Below are 14,967 nucleotides of genomic sequence, written 5' to 3'. Positions count from 1 at the left end.
TCATGCTCTTAGGGGTGAGCAAGTGAATGTACTATCAGCCAGTTACACCTCCCTTTTCTTGGGTCCCCCCCCGTTGCCCAGCTTACCCTGGAACTAGCATTGCACCCCAGGAAACCTTCAGGGCTCCTGTTCCAGCCATGTGTGGCCAGGATGGGTCCTGCCCTCTCAGACGGTGGGGTCCTGTGACTGCCCTGGTCTCTGCAGCCTCCTCTTAATTAAAGCACTGGGCTGGATTTCCCTGTTTCTTCTTCCTGAATCTACTATTTTGGCAACAACCAGCTTTTGGTTAGCTTCCTAGGCGTCATTTTACTGTGTAAGAAGAGTATTCCAAAAAAAGAAATTCAGTAAGATCTAAATAATTTGGAAGTGATTTCTCAGAGCCAGGAATGTTATGTTCAGACTTTGTTTTATAACATCATTTGCTCAAATAAAATACAGTTGCCTAGTAAGGTACTTCAACAAAGCCTGGTGTGTCATATACTGCAACTCCCTCCAGTAATAAAATAGCAAATAATGAAATAATAAAACATAACTCTACAATGCTACTAATAAAAAAGAGGATTAAATCTGTGTGTCATTGCTAAACATGCAAGGCATTCAGCTGGAGATAGTATTCCTCTGGAACAAGGAGCATAGGGCAGCTTGCCTTGCCTGAGCCTTTTGTATGTTACTCCATGTATGCTCTGGATTGGCCAGTCCCTGTCAAATTTAAAGTCACCGTGTAGGATGGCATATTAGGTTTGTTGTCTCCCAGAGTAAGAAACTATATGCCTAAGAACATTTTTTTGTCAGGAATATCTATTATGCTTCACAATGAACACGTTTAAATTTATAGTGCCAAGGTATTAGAAACAATTTTAATATATGATATATTCCTCACTGCTTGGGACCTTTTATGGTTGGTTGTTTTGGTTGGTTGGTTGGTTGGTTGATTTGAGGGGAGGAGGGGGGAAGCATTGAGAAATATTTACTGATATAGCTATTACAGGACAGTTTGCAACTGAATTTTTCTTACGAAATATTCTCACTCTTCTCTTTTACTCCTACTATGTTCACCTGGGTAGAATATTCCTGAGTTCTCTCCTTTCATGTTAATGGCTGAGGAAGCTGGAGATCAGAGACGATGTGAAAATGATACAGGTCAAAAAACATGAAGTCGGCATAGGAAAGCTCTCAGCCACCATCTGAGTACTTATGTGGGAAGTAACATTGGTTCATTCATGTATTCTATTTCCTTTTGTCAGCATAACTGGTCTTCCATCTTCGGAAGAGTAATGAGAAATGGAATTTACCTGAGAATTGTCCATTGCAAACACTGTTGGATTTTTTCCTCCTTTAAAAGTTCTTCAAGTCAGCTTTTCTTTTTACCAAACCTGTTGGATACATATAATCAGGTGAAATCATAACAACAGAAGAAAATGCTTGGCAAACAGAAACTACCTGGTAAGAAAAAGACCACAATGTTAAATGTACCACCTTTGGCACTGTGCCTCTAATTAACCACTTTGGTTTTAACTGAAAAAAATGTGTTTTAAGTTGTTACCCCCTTGTATTAGTTAGATATTTGCTCTGACCCAGCAAGCCGACGTTGGTCATGTTGGCCAGGACAGGTTGGATGGGGCTTTGAGTAACCTGGTCTAGTCAGAGGTGTCCCTGCCCATGGCAGAGGCGTTGGAACTCAATGATCTTTAAGGTCCCTTCCAACCTAAACCATTCCATAATTCTATGAATATTCCTTTACATAAGTGTTGGACTAAAACATCTCCAGTGTTTATCCTAATGCATTAACAGGCGCACCTAGTCAGCTTCTCTGAACTGGGATGTTTAATATGCGATGACTGAAGTCAACACAGGGACATCAAGAGGCCCCTGCAAAAGATTTGTACCAGTGCTGTGGCACTGACTGCTGAACTCCAGAATACACTGAGCACACAAAGTGTTTATTGCTGTTATTGCTGCCCTGGCACCATAGTCAGTCAGTGACATTTCCAAAGAGCATCCACCATTGTATTTTAACGGAAAAATGTCATATATCTCAACATGTAACAAATATAATTCCTTGATGTTAATTGCTAGAATACAAAACTATAAAGCAGATGATATGACAGGCCATTGCTTGTGCTGAAAAGCACGAAGTGTCTTTATTCCACTGTTCTTCATATTAACCATTAAGTGTAAAGAAATTGCCTTGTGTTCTCTTTGAAGATAAGCCTTTGCAACTGTCTGAGACCATTTGTTATATAAAGCACCAATGCTTAAAAACAGTGTATTGTCATCAGAAGCTGCTGTCGCTGAGATTTGCTGAATGTTTTGGAAGGTTTCCAAACTGATGGCATGCTTCCTTTTTTTTTTTTTTAATGAAGTAGGGGGTGCTAATGAGTAACTTCCTCATTGCAATTTAATATTGTTGTTCTTTGGCTTTTGCCAGTGCCGATGCAGTGTGTTGCAAAGCTATGGAAAAAGCTGGAAAAGAAAGCTAGCCATGCTTCAGGTCTCTGGGGTATCAGAAAGGACAAGTCAAACACAGTTTGTGGGCCAGAAGAGGTGAGGTGGGTTTGCAAGGAGCTGTTGGAGTATAGGCTAGCACATAGTTCTGATACCAACAGACGGAGGTCCCAAGCTGTATTCACTCCTAAGCTTCATACTTTCTCCCCTCCAGGATGCTGGGCATCCAGTGATTTGCAAATTTAAAGAAGAAATGATGCTCTTCTCTCCCCTCAACCCTCACCAGCCACTAACAATTCACCTGGATGAAGATCAACAGCCCACCAACAGCAGTGGTGGCACTTTTGTGAGTTCAAGAGTGAGCCTCCTACTTCTCAAGCTATCACATGTGTGGGGAACCCAGAGAGTTTCTGAGTGGTCCCTGAAGGAATAAAAATGAAGGTGCACTGACCACAGGCTCTTCAGAGAGCACATGTAGTTGGACCCTGGAACCAAAAGATCACCTGTCAGAGAACAGCCACCACCCCTGGGCTGCAAAAGGCCACAACGCAGATGAGGATCTGGCTCAGGATCTTTGGTGCCAACACACAGATGTATTCAATGCCTCTGATATATTAGCACTATGAGATCTGAAATTTTGAAGAATCTCACCCCTGTGGAAGTGCAAACATACAGACTGAGAATATTTTCATCACCTAGATAGTTTCTTCTGGCAAAACTGTAAAATGTGACAAAACCAGAACTCCATCTTCGTTCTGTACTATATGAAAGATATTTTGAAAACCGCTAGCATCATTTGAGTAAGAACTTACCATAAATCTTCCTCAAACCATTTTGCAATCCTAGTCAAAGGCAATCCATTTATTGTTTTCTGCATTGTGTGGTCTCGTATAAAGCGTGTGACATCTGAGTCATGCATGAGTCCTAGACCAAATTTTTTGACATGAATTTGAGTACGTTTATTAAGGATCAATTATTACCTTAAATTAATAATAATGATAAGCAGTATATAATTAATTTTCTTATTTATATGTAGAACAGCTTGTGTATGCTGCTACATAGCTATAACCAAAAAAAAAAAAAAAGTGTCGCTTAGGGGAGGGATTTTTCAAAAGTGGTCCTCGTTGTTTTGAATTGTAATCACACGTGGTGGCCCAAGACACAAGGCATGGTTAGGTCGTGCCCACAGCATATGGGAGGTGGTGCCTGATCCACACGGTAGCAGATTTCAAGTTATGCTCGTGTAATGTTTCCAGGGCTCTGCCTGCGAGGCAGCTGGCAGGCAGGACAAGAAGTACATCGTGCAGTAACTGCTCTGGAGGCTGCTGTCGTACTGCAGGACAGGCACAGCTGCTATGCCAGGCCAACCGTGAAAGCTCTTGAAAATCCCTCTTTACGCCACTGTATTACAGAGGCTCTCCTTCAGTAGGACAGAGTGACTGCCAGGCCCGTTGTGTGTCCGGCTCTTGGTTGATTTTCAGGCCTTTTGGGTAAGGATCTGTCCATAGCGCAGAAGCAGCGTGTTTTCTGCCACTTCCTCATTCTTCATATGATAGTTTGTATGTAGGCCTGAATCCAGGGAAGGAGAATATCCAGCTCATTGATGGCCTTGTAGATTCCCTTCTCTCCAAGCTGTCAAGAAAATACAGACATGAGAAAAAAACCAACCTGCAGCCCTTGAACACTGCAGCTGGGAGCCAGGCCTCCTGCTCTTACCTTAAGAAACGTTTTCTTTAATTTTTTGACTGCAGAAGTTAACCTTGTGGATGGAGCGCATGGAAGCTGAAAGGATGAGAAGAAACCAAAAGAGCTTGTTGCAGCAAAGATGCTGGTGAGAAGACATAGTGACGAGGGAGAGTCCAACCCACAGTGTGGCACCATAGGACTACTGGTAAAATGTGTGACCTCAGCATCGTTTCAGCATCTCCTGCTACCACAAATGTGTTATTTTACCTGTGTGCTTCCTGGCAGGCTGAGTTCACAGCATAAAAAAATGTAATATGAGTACCACTAAGCCTTATTAAACATTTTCTACTTATCTCATGGATCTTTATGTCAGTCACAGTTACAGCTTTTGTAGCTCTAAGATTCAACTTTAACTTTGAACCTTCAGAGAAGGCAAGGGTCAAAGACCTTTGCAAAGTACAGAGGGCAATTTTTCTGCATTTCTGCATTTCTGCAAATTCTTCAAATATGTTTATAAAGTTGGTTTATACTTCCCCCTATTTTCCTGCTCATTTCTCTATTGTCTGGCTAATTACAGGCTAATCCTGCACTCTTTTGTCAAGCTAAGTTTTCCCTTAAGATCACTGGAAGTTTTGCCAGCAAGATCCTACCAGGCTCCCAAATATCCCACCCAAACCATTCAGCAATGTCTTACTTGCAAGTTCTGGCATCCCTCTACCCCCACTGTGATATCAGAGACATAGGACTGTGTTATCACTATAAGATCTGAGTTGGAAGCTGGTTTTAGGAAGGAAAGAGTTGATCAATTCATCCTACAGGACCCGAAGGCTGTGCCCCAGGTTTAACCCAGCCAGCCAGGGTACGACTGACAGTGTAGGTGGGCTGGTGCTCTGTCCCAGAGGACCACCAGCAGCGGGAACACCAGGGACGCCACTGGGCTCAGCCCTCTCCTCACCACCCAGCTCAGATCAACCAACCAGTGCTAGACGGCCAAAACCAGTACACCTTGGGTTTTTTGGAGCTCCGTGGATGACTTTTCTGAGCAACACAGGTTGTTGACTCACCAGCTCTCAGGATTTTCCAAAGGGAAGAATCATTCTTTCAGGGAAAAAATGGGAAAATTTGATGTTTTTCAAGCTATAAACAAGGACAACATGTTTGAAAAGGCAAAAGGCAAAGGTCTTCAATTCATATGAAAAGAGGTGACTCCACTGAAAAGGATGGTTAGTCCTTCTTTCTACCTCACACAGAGGTTTTAGAAAGGAGCAACAAACATCTTCTCTTTCAAGTCAACTTGCAGGATGAAAGTGTAAATAAAAGCAACTCTTATTTATAAGCTTTTAAAAATCTTCTAACTAGGGCAGTTCTTTTTGACTTTTCTGAGCAACACAGGTTGTTGACTCACCAGCTCTCAGGATTTTCCAAAGGGAAGAATCATTCTTTCAGGGAAAAAATGGGAAAATTTGATGTTTTTCAAGCTATAAACAAGGACAACATGTTTGAAAAGGCAAAAGGCAAAGGTCTTCAATTCATATGAAAAGAGGTGACTCCACTGAAAAGGATGGTTAGTCCTTCTTTCTACCTCACACAGAGGTTTTAGAAAGGAGCAACAAACATCTTCTCTTTCAAGTCAACTTGCAGGATGAAAGTGTAAATAAAAGCAACTCTTATTTATAAGCTTTTAAAAATCTTCTAACTAGAGCAGTTCTTTTTGACTTGGGACTTTTTTTTTGCTCCTTTTTTTTTTTAAGGTCAGCTTGTATGATGCTGATTTCCACAGAAATAATTTGGTAGCAGAATAGACCTTAAATTACTATGGTGGCTTGAGTAGTAATACACATTGTGAGCAGTGCTGCAATGTCTGCTAGAGGTCTACAAACTCTGCCTATTATGACAGAGTAATGATTAAAAATCCTGCAGTGAATGTATTGCCTTTCCACATTCCACTCACATACTTCACTAATCTGCTACTGGTGTAGGAACATAAATTCATCTTCAGAAGCAACCTCGTACTGTTCTCAGCAATGTCACCAACTCAATAGGGCACATGAGCAAGTAAACAGGCTTATGCTGAGGCCAGTGATGCTGCAAGTCAGTGCTCCCAGTACCCAAGGAAAAATATCTGTTCAGTTTACCTTGCAGTCATACCCTAAATGAAAGAGCCTGATTTCACTGCAGAAAGAGGATTTAGAGATTTCAGTACCTATTTGTTTTCGAAAACCAGGACTCAGGCTTCTAAATCATTGGAAAATATTAATGTTTCCTTGTTTGGACAAAATAAAGAACTATCAGGGTGAGAATTGTAATAATAATATAGTATACAAAGTCTTTGGAAGTGGTTTGGAGACAAATGTTAGGGGTTTTAAATATCATGTGTGCCTCTAGCTGGCCAAATTAGAGCCCAAGTTTACAAAAGACCATAGGGTAGATATGTATATAAAGCTATAACTGTTACCCTCAATTGTGTAAAGAACTTTATCCTTGAAAGGTAACTAATTCATTACATAAGTATGTTGCCATGGTGGACGTTCCTTCTGACAAACGTCCTATAACTCAACAAGATAATAAAAATTAAAGAGCTTGCGTAGATGGATGAATGAGTTTGCTCATTTATTGAGGAATAATATAATGGAGAAACCCCAAACTTGTTATTAGCAAAGGATCCATTACTTTCATTCTGTTCACAGTTTCCATTACTTTCACATTGTTTTATTGTTGGCTTTGAATTGATATACATACTTTAAAAAATGTTCATTTCCTAGAAAATAGTGACAAGCCATAATTTCACAAAGAGCTATTGCTTTTCTACTACCAGAGGATGCCTTTTCTCTCCTACCAGTATTTTCTAAGATTCAGAAATGTAAATTATTATGCTTAGACAAGTGTTGGATAAAACGCTGGCGCTAATTATGAAAAAGAAGCTTTGAGAAATCTGCAGAACTCTGTCTCTATACAGCACAAGAGAAAATGTATTAGTTATACAGCAAGCTCCAGTCACTGATGGTGTTTTAGAATAACTGATATTCTAAATTCAGTCACGGTTGACAGTCTGAACTCTTCAGCATGTACTGGGATTTGTATAGGGTGTAATTGCTTTTCCAGACAAGAATGAAATCTCTGTAAAGTATATTACAGCATACGATATCTGGAATTTTAGACAGACACAGATAACCACAGCAGTGTGTTGAATGCTGTGTCAATTGCAACTGTTTAGCATGGTTTTAAATGCAGAACCTGAAAGCCAGTGGAGTTTTCTCCTATTGATATTTGAATCTTTTTACAAATAATTTTACAGATATTCCGGTTGTGTTCTGAGCTATAACTCTGCAAAGAGACTTCTGAACCTGCTTACTTTTGCATTGCAAATATTTGTCTGCATGTAGAACCAATGTCCTTTACTGTCATGCTACCATACAATTCAGATTAGACAAAGTTTTAATTCCTCAATATTTCATTGAGTTCTCATGCTGCCCTTGCTTTTTAAAATTACTATAGACTGGATGTCCATGGTTATATTTCAACATAAGTCACGCTCCACTTTTGGGGACACTGTGGCTTGTGGGAACTACAGGTTTAGGAGAGAAAAAAAATAGCCATAGGACATAAAATTTTGAGGCACGCCCTGTGGTTATTCATCTACCCTTAAAACTAAGACAAGAAGAGAAATTACTTACAAGTGACACTGTCATCTTAGCATCACAGTATGTTAGTATGCATGTTTGCATGGGCAAAAGTGTGTTTTAACTGCTGTCCTGTAGTTATTTACAGAGTGGGATGATGACAAAAGTGTTGGTAAAAGTTCCTCCACCCTGGGACAGCTGGATCCACTCTAGGGACCTTTTGTTGGTAGCATCATTCCCTGACCAGCTGCTCTGACTGCGGGCATAGCCAACACATGGAAACCGCTCCAATGTGCTTTATAATTGCGGTCTCTGCTTACTCATGAGACACCACTGGCTCTTTCGAAATTCAGTATGGTGGAGCAGAGATGACAAGCGAGTAAAGATTACACGCATCCAGTGGGTAGGCTGCTGAAGAAGGAAAGCATTAGCAGTGTTACACCGCGGAAGCATAAAAAGCCACATTTCTCCCTGTGATTACCCTCTCTCTTTGCAGCTTTGGTGCTGAGAGGGCAGCAGAAGGCAACATCAGCAGCAGGGAAGTGGCTTGTCTCCATGGTATCTCCACCACCTTGTCTGCTCCCTGAAAGCTCACTCTGGGAGGAAATGAGTGGTGTTAAACTTCCCCGGCCCCAGAGGGGAAGTCCTTGGGAAGTCAGGTCCTCTGTGATGTGGGACACACCATGACTCTGAATCACCCTCTCTGTCTGCTGAAAAACTGTGATGGAGCCCTTCCCTATCCTTTCAGCTGGACATAGTTTGGCTCCCAGGAATATACTCACACAGGTGTTCATGTTCTCTTGCAGGACCTGGAAGGCACTAATAATGTACAACTTGTCACTTCCTACTCCAAGATGACTGAAAACGTTTTTCACATAGAAGGAGAGAAGCTGATCTCGAACACTGCAGTTTGTCTGAAAACAAAGCAGGTAAAGAGTTGCCAAATGAAAACCTCACAAGCGAACTTTAACCTAAAACTTCAGCCTTGTAAAAGTATGCGTGTTTAGAAAGCATACAATCAATAAAAAATATTTAATGAATTTTAGTATCTATTTGGATTGCTTTCCTGTTTCTTTAAACAGCTCACTGTACCCCTGTGATTTCTGAAGGAAAGGCTGGAGGATGCTGTGCTGGCAGCCAAAGCAGTATTAGTAAGACCTACCATGAACAGAAGTGACAGCAACAAATCTATTTAACACACAAAGAATAAATGGAAGATAAACTGGGAGTTAAGTCAGACCATCTCGACCAAATCGTAGGATTCATTGTGGGTGTCATTATTTCATTCCTCTACATCAGTGTCCCATACCATTTGAGATGGTGTACGGTATTCCGTTCATCCCTAACTGCTGCTCCAGAAGAGATCAGTCATCCTTTATACGCTGTGTCATATCTGCCTGGCCTGTTGGATCTCTTGGATACCCAAAGGTATTTCAAATGGCTATATGACTATTTTTAGGCAATGAAACCAAGTATCAGGTGTGAAATTCCCAACAGGAGGGCAATGCAGCTACAGATCAAGCCACCCAAATGCAGGTGTTCATATGTAGGTCCCACAGGCAAGTGAGGATCCTTCACTCTCGAGGTAATCAATGAGATCCAGGGGAGTTCAAAGGCCAGTATCCTGCTTAAGGATAAACTGACTCAGTTGGCCCTAGATCTCTGTGTTAAGGAAGCTAAAACATCTCACACACTTGTAGTCACTTACAAATAGGCACCCCGAGTTTTGTGTCTCACTCCCATGCTGAATCTCTGATCTCCCTCTTCCAGTGCACCTGCAGAGGTCAAAGCCCAAAGCAGTTCCTTGGGTGTCCCAGCTGCTCTGCAGCATCCCTGGGGCAACCACAGTACCACACACCCTCAGCAGAAGGTGCCTCAGCTGCTGGGATGGTGGCTGTGGCCCTGGCCCTCAGGTGAATGGGGCCTGAAAAGCGTTGCTGGGGAGGATCATCGACAGCCAGATGCACACAGGAGGAGCAAGTGCTGCCACAAGCACCCTCCTCTGCAAACAGCAAACACCCTTACACTAAATGTCCCGGCAGAGCACCACGTAGAAGAAGTGCTTCCAGCCAGGCTTTCTAAATCCACCTCTTTCTCCCCGTTTCATGCTCAACTCTCCCCTCATTTCCAGGGGAAAATGAGTCAGAGCATCCCTTTCTATGCGGCAGAGATAACACTCTTCCTCTAAGCAAAGGACTTCATTAAATGTACAACTCTGATAAATATAATGTCCTTCCCAGTTAAACACAAGTGATTTTTGTGTTATCTGTCATCCCTTTTGATCACACATTCCTATCTCTACTGACCAAAATAAAATCAAAGCAAGAAAATGAAAAACCAGTAGTATAAATCTTACCATAAACAGTATTTTTGTTGTCTTTTTAAGCAGTCTTGTGTTCTTGATGAGATCCTTCTGTAAAATGCAATGTGCCAGTATTAATTAACCTAAGCAGAGGAAGGGAGACAGTTTTAAGTCTGTTTTGTACAAAACTTAATAGTAATCATCATCATCTCATTCAGATGTAATATAAGGACTCAGCAAATCTGTGTTCAAATCCCAACCTAGCTACAAACTTCTTCCATGGCAAACTCCCTGGCAAACTAATCCCAACTCTCTATGCATCTTCTCTTTTCCCATCTTTGCAAAACGAGTAGCAGCATTACCCTGTCTCTCAGGACTGTAGAAATGATTCGTATTATTAAAGTTTCCAGGTGCTCAGTAATGAAGCTGGTAAAGAAACATCTATAAATACAATAAACTTTTCAACTAGTGGGATCAACTTACAGGAACAGATGATTTTAAACTAGTTGCCTTGATATACAGGTTCTCTGTCACTTGGGAGAGAAGTCCTTTTCGGCAGGTATGCTTTCCTGTAGGTGACTTTTTGCCTTCCACAGCGAAAAGACAGAGCAGAACCAAAAAACGCCCAGATCTGAAAATAGAATATACTTTCATCTTCGCTCCCAAATCTTCGTGACTCTACAGTCACAGCAGCGTATGTGATACAGCAAGACTGGTTAGATGACAGAGGTTAACCTAATTTTGTTAACCCTCAAAGCATCTTCTGCACTGAGATGCTCACGTAGATAACCTATTGCTCGTATGCTGGCTGATCAGTATTGTTGCTGTGCTTTTTTATACATCTTGCTCCACTTTCAACAAATTTGACCACAATCATCTGTGACGTTTTTCTAAACGATATCTCCATATTTACTGGCAACAGGGTCAAGGTTTCCAAGAAAGAAGAACTTCCCTCTCATGTGAGAAGTCTTCTTTCATTTAAATGGTGGTCAAGTGAGGAAAAAGTAGTTGAGGTGGTTAGTTTGGTTTCATAACAAAGTATACAGAATGTGTGAAATTGTTTTTTTTTATTTTTCCACAAAGCCTTATGGCAGCACTTTTCTGAAAGGCAATAACCCTAAGAAGCACTAGAAAATCAGTTATCTATAAGGAAGATGGACTGCACTGCCATGAAAACTTCACTGTCCAGTCTCTGAGAAGTGTTTCGTTACAGGGGTACAGTAGTTAGTAGCAAATAAGTTTGTTTCCTGTTTTGATCTGCTCCAATAGAAGCAGAAGGCTGTTTAGTGTACAAGGGAAGGCTCCAGGGAGGGCTCTGTTCAAGGACTGGGGCATGTCTAGCTATGAAGTTGCCTCATGAACAGAAATAATGTGCAAGGTCTCAGTATACCCACCATGGAGGTGGTAAAAGTAAAACCATGGAACCAGATGGTCACTCTTACACAAAGTCGCTCAAACTGAGATTGGGCAGACTGTGTCTCCTGTTTCTGAAAAAGGCCAAGTCATAGAATCAAAGAATCATAGAATCACAGAACCATAGAACAGCTTGGGTTGGAAGGAACCTTTAAATGTCATCTAGTCCAACCCTTCTGCAATGAGCTGGGACATCTTCAACTACATCAGGTTGCTCAGAGCCCTGTCCAACCTGATCTGGAATGTTAGATGAGCTTATCTCAAGTGAGCCTGATAATTCATCCAGCCTTGATCCCACCGTAAATGGCCACTGAACATTTACAGAAACAAACGCAGATACCAGACCAAGCTGGACTCACATCCAGCTTCAAGGATCCATCTGTAACTGCTCTGGGAAATGCATTTTTCCCCAGGACAATCCATACATCCCAGTAGCTTCACCAGCACTGAAGTGCTGATGGGGTCCAGAGACAAAGCTAATCAATCAGGGGAGGAGAGCTTAGACTTTTGGAAAGTGGAGTTGATGGAGACCTGAGACCCAATGCGCATTTTAGTGCTCATTTGAACTGTGGTCTGTACTTAAATTCTCTAAAAGCTGTCAGGCTTGCCAGATGAGTTGCACTAAGCCTCAGCGTACAAGGTACGTGGACAGCGGGTCAGCCACTTATTCCTAGCTTGTTCCTAGAAGAGGATCTCAGATGATAGCAAGAGTAGAGTCAGAATGCAAAACTGCTTTGCGTTTCCCAATGTCTGATAGTCCCTGGTCAACTAAATGGAATAAATGGGTCATGTAGCCAGTCTGTAATGGCTTTTCACAAGAAAATCGATAAATTTCAACATCTCTGAAAGTTCTGATCTTGCTGGAAAACCCTTGAACCCACAGGTTTCATTTTGTCTGTTCTGTGAGCTCCTGTCACAGTGATTAGGGGTCTGTAACATTGACACTGTTGCGTTGGGCTCCAGAGAACCCTGCACATGAACCAGCAGACATCTTACTGAATTGGCTAACTTTTTAACTTATTGGTGTAAAAGGAGGCAGATGGATGCAGATGTACGGTAGCCATATTTAAAAAATAAATTTAAAAAAAAAATTGAAATAGAGCTTTCCTATCTTTCCTGTCATAGAATGATGGTGGGTACCATTTAATATCTAATCCTGTAAAATCAGTTACACTTCCACCTTTTTTGATATGCTGACTTAATTACTAGTCAGAGAATAGCCAATATTCTTTAACTTTCTCATCTGTTACTTATTCAGAACAAAGATAGTCTTTTCTTTCGGGGTCTTGTGTAGCACTTTGTACACTGGATTTTACTGCCAGTTTGGCACTCAGATGTAATTATGGTATAAATAATGTAGAATGCCAAAGAACCAGTATCATTCAGTATTTCAAAGTTATATGAAGTGAAGGAAGAAATTAATTCAAGGACTCCAGCCTTTTTAGCAATGAAGACAGAAAAGACCCCCAAAGCTTTGTATGGGCAGTGGAACTGATATGTCTAGAGTCAGTCTGAGAACAGCAACACATCATACAGCACATTGACTTCCAGACCTAGGCTAGGAACCATAGGAGTTCAAGAAGCCTACCCCAAAGGAAATGTGCTCTCTCCATGCAGAACATTTTAGATGTACAGTATCAAAGAATACTTAAGGAATAATAGAATACTGGTAACACATGAAAAGTTCATGTGTTACATCAATACAAAATGTGTAAAGTTTGTGATCATGAGAATGAAAGAGAGAAAATAACTAAGGAAACAGAGTAAGAAAAACTGACAGAGTAGCCAACTTTTTAGAGAATAAAATCTTGCCTGTTTCACCTTGGCTAGGGACCAAGTTTCCAAGAAGGTTTTGTGTGACCTAAGCTCCACTTGAGTGCATGAGACCACCAGCCTGGAGAAGATCCTCTCTTCGCCTTATTGTGAACCATGGAATTGCCTTGATCTATATGAGTTCAGTAAATATTATTAATATTAAATTCTTCTGATCTACGTAGAATAAACGGATGTATCTTCCACTGCTGCAAAGTTCCGTTAATCCATTTAAGATAACAATCATATCTACTGGTTGTTTTGCCTTTGAAAAACTTTCTGATCTCCATCCATAAAAAGCCTCATCTAGTTTCTTACTTCTGAATCTTCTCACCTTTCACATTTTCTGTTTATTTTATTTCCTGTTAGTACAACTAGGAAACTAGTTAGTCGTGTACTTCCTATAAACGTTACTCATATTTACTTGGCTGCTGCTAATGTTATGCTGGCTCTTAAAACTATTCTCTTCTATTTCCTTTGTTCCCTTATTCTGTTTCGTCTTCTGAAAAATAATAGGTCTACATGGAGAGCTGCAGGATTTGTGCTAATCTGATGAGTAACAATGAAGTCTAGTGAGAATTTCCAAAAACTGATGGTGACAATACTACTGTAGGACATGAAAAAATCGAGATATCCTAGTGCCTCCATTGGAGAGAGAAGTTTGGAGCAGAGCAGCTCCTAGCATCCAAAATTGATTCTGCAATTATCTGAACATGGTTGCAATGAACATAGGTACATAGGTATGCACAAAATACCCACTGGTGTTTAAACACTGTTTCTTGTGACTTTCTGTTATTATAATAGGAAACTTTGGAGCAGCTGTGGATTTTGTACAGTTACTGAACTATTATGAGCCTATTTTTCAGACATGGATGCCTAAATTACCCATGCAAACTCAGCACACAAGCACCCAATGATTCACTGTCATCAGCTGCAACAGTCATAAAAGGCAGGGAACAGCAGAATAACACAAACAGATGGTACTAGCAACTCCTGCTTAAATATTGTACATACACCGCTCTGGATAGGAAGATGCCCTCCATAGCCAAAATTGTGATGATGTAAAGAAAGCTAAAAACATCGGATGCCTAGGACTGAATGTCAGTCTGGTGCCTTTCTCATCCCTAACTACAAAATCACTACGCTTGTTCCCATGACACACCCGCACTATAGGATAGGGGCATCCCTGTAGGATAGCCTGTCTGGGTGCCTCTAACTACTTTTGTTAAAGGGCAACAAAGGCCTGAAAGGGACGTCTGCAGGTCATCTTGTCCAACCCTCCCACTCAAGCAGGGCCACCTAGAGCCAGTTGCCTGGCACTGTGTCCTGTCAGATTTTGAATATCTCTGAAGATGGGACTCCACAACCTCTCTGGGCAACACGTGCCAATGTTTTGACACCCTCACAGTAAAAAACTGTCTTATTGGTTTCAGATGGGATTTCATGCATTTTAATTTGTGCCTATTGCCTCTAGTGCCACCATGAGAGGAGCCTGTCTTTCTTCTTCACTCCCCTCTCCTCAGGTATTTATACACATTGATAAAATCTCCTTGTCCCTTCCCTTCTCCAGGCTGAACAGTCCCAACTCTTGCTGCCTCTCCTCAAATGAAAGATGCTCCAGTCCCTTAATTATCTCTGTGGCCCTCTGCCACCAGGGCTATAACTCCACCACACTCAGAATTTTTTCAT

The 14,967-nt window shown here is 41.3% G+C and overlaps 1 protein-coding gene across 1 annotated transcript; it reads right to left on the bottom strand.

Annotated features, from left to right (window-relative positions):
- Positions 1-4,080: 4,080 nt before the first annotated feature.
- On the bottom strand, positions 4,081-10,707 carry IL26 (interleukin 26). The gene is made up of 4 exons (XM_014963574.1): positions 10,537-10,707; positions 10,108-10,164; positions 8,534-8,665; positions 4,081-4,227 (listed from the first exon to the last, which is right to left on the bottom strand). Exons 1-4 carry the CDS (start codon positions 10,705-10,707, stop codon positions 4,081-4,083), a joined length of 507 nt encoding a protein of 168 aa, XP_014819060.1.
- Positions 10,708-14,967: the final 4,260 nt, after the last annotated feature.

This window comes from Calidris pugnax, unplaced genomic scaffold, assembly GCF_001431845.1.
Source record: "Calidris pugnax isolate Ruff unplaced genomic scaffold, ASM143184v1 scaffold44, whole genome shotgun sequence".
Lineage (NCBI taxonomy): Eukaryota > Metazoa > Chordata > Aves > Charadriiformes > Scolopacidae > Calidris > Calidris pugnax.
Note: the sequence above shows the minus strand (reverse complement) of the source record. Positions and strands in the feature narration are given on the sequence as shown.

Coding starts and splice junctions, on each gene's coding strand:
- IL26 (XM_014963574.1), bottom strand. CDS start 10,707: ATGAAAGTATATTCTATTTTCAGATCTGGGCGTTTTTTGGTTCTGCTC. Junction 10,165..10,536: donor GTTTAAAATCATCTGTTCCT/GTAAGTTGATCC, acceptor TGCATTTTACAG/AAGGATCTCATCAAGAACAC. Junction 8,666..10,107: donor CAACAAAAATACTGTTTATG/GTAAGATTTATA, acceptor CTTTGTTTTCAG/ACAAACTGCAGTGTTCGAGA.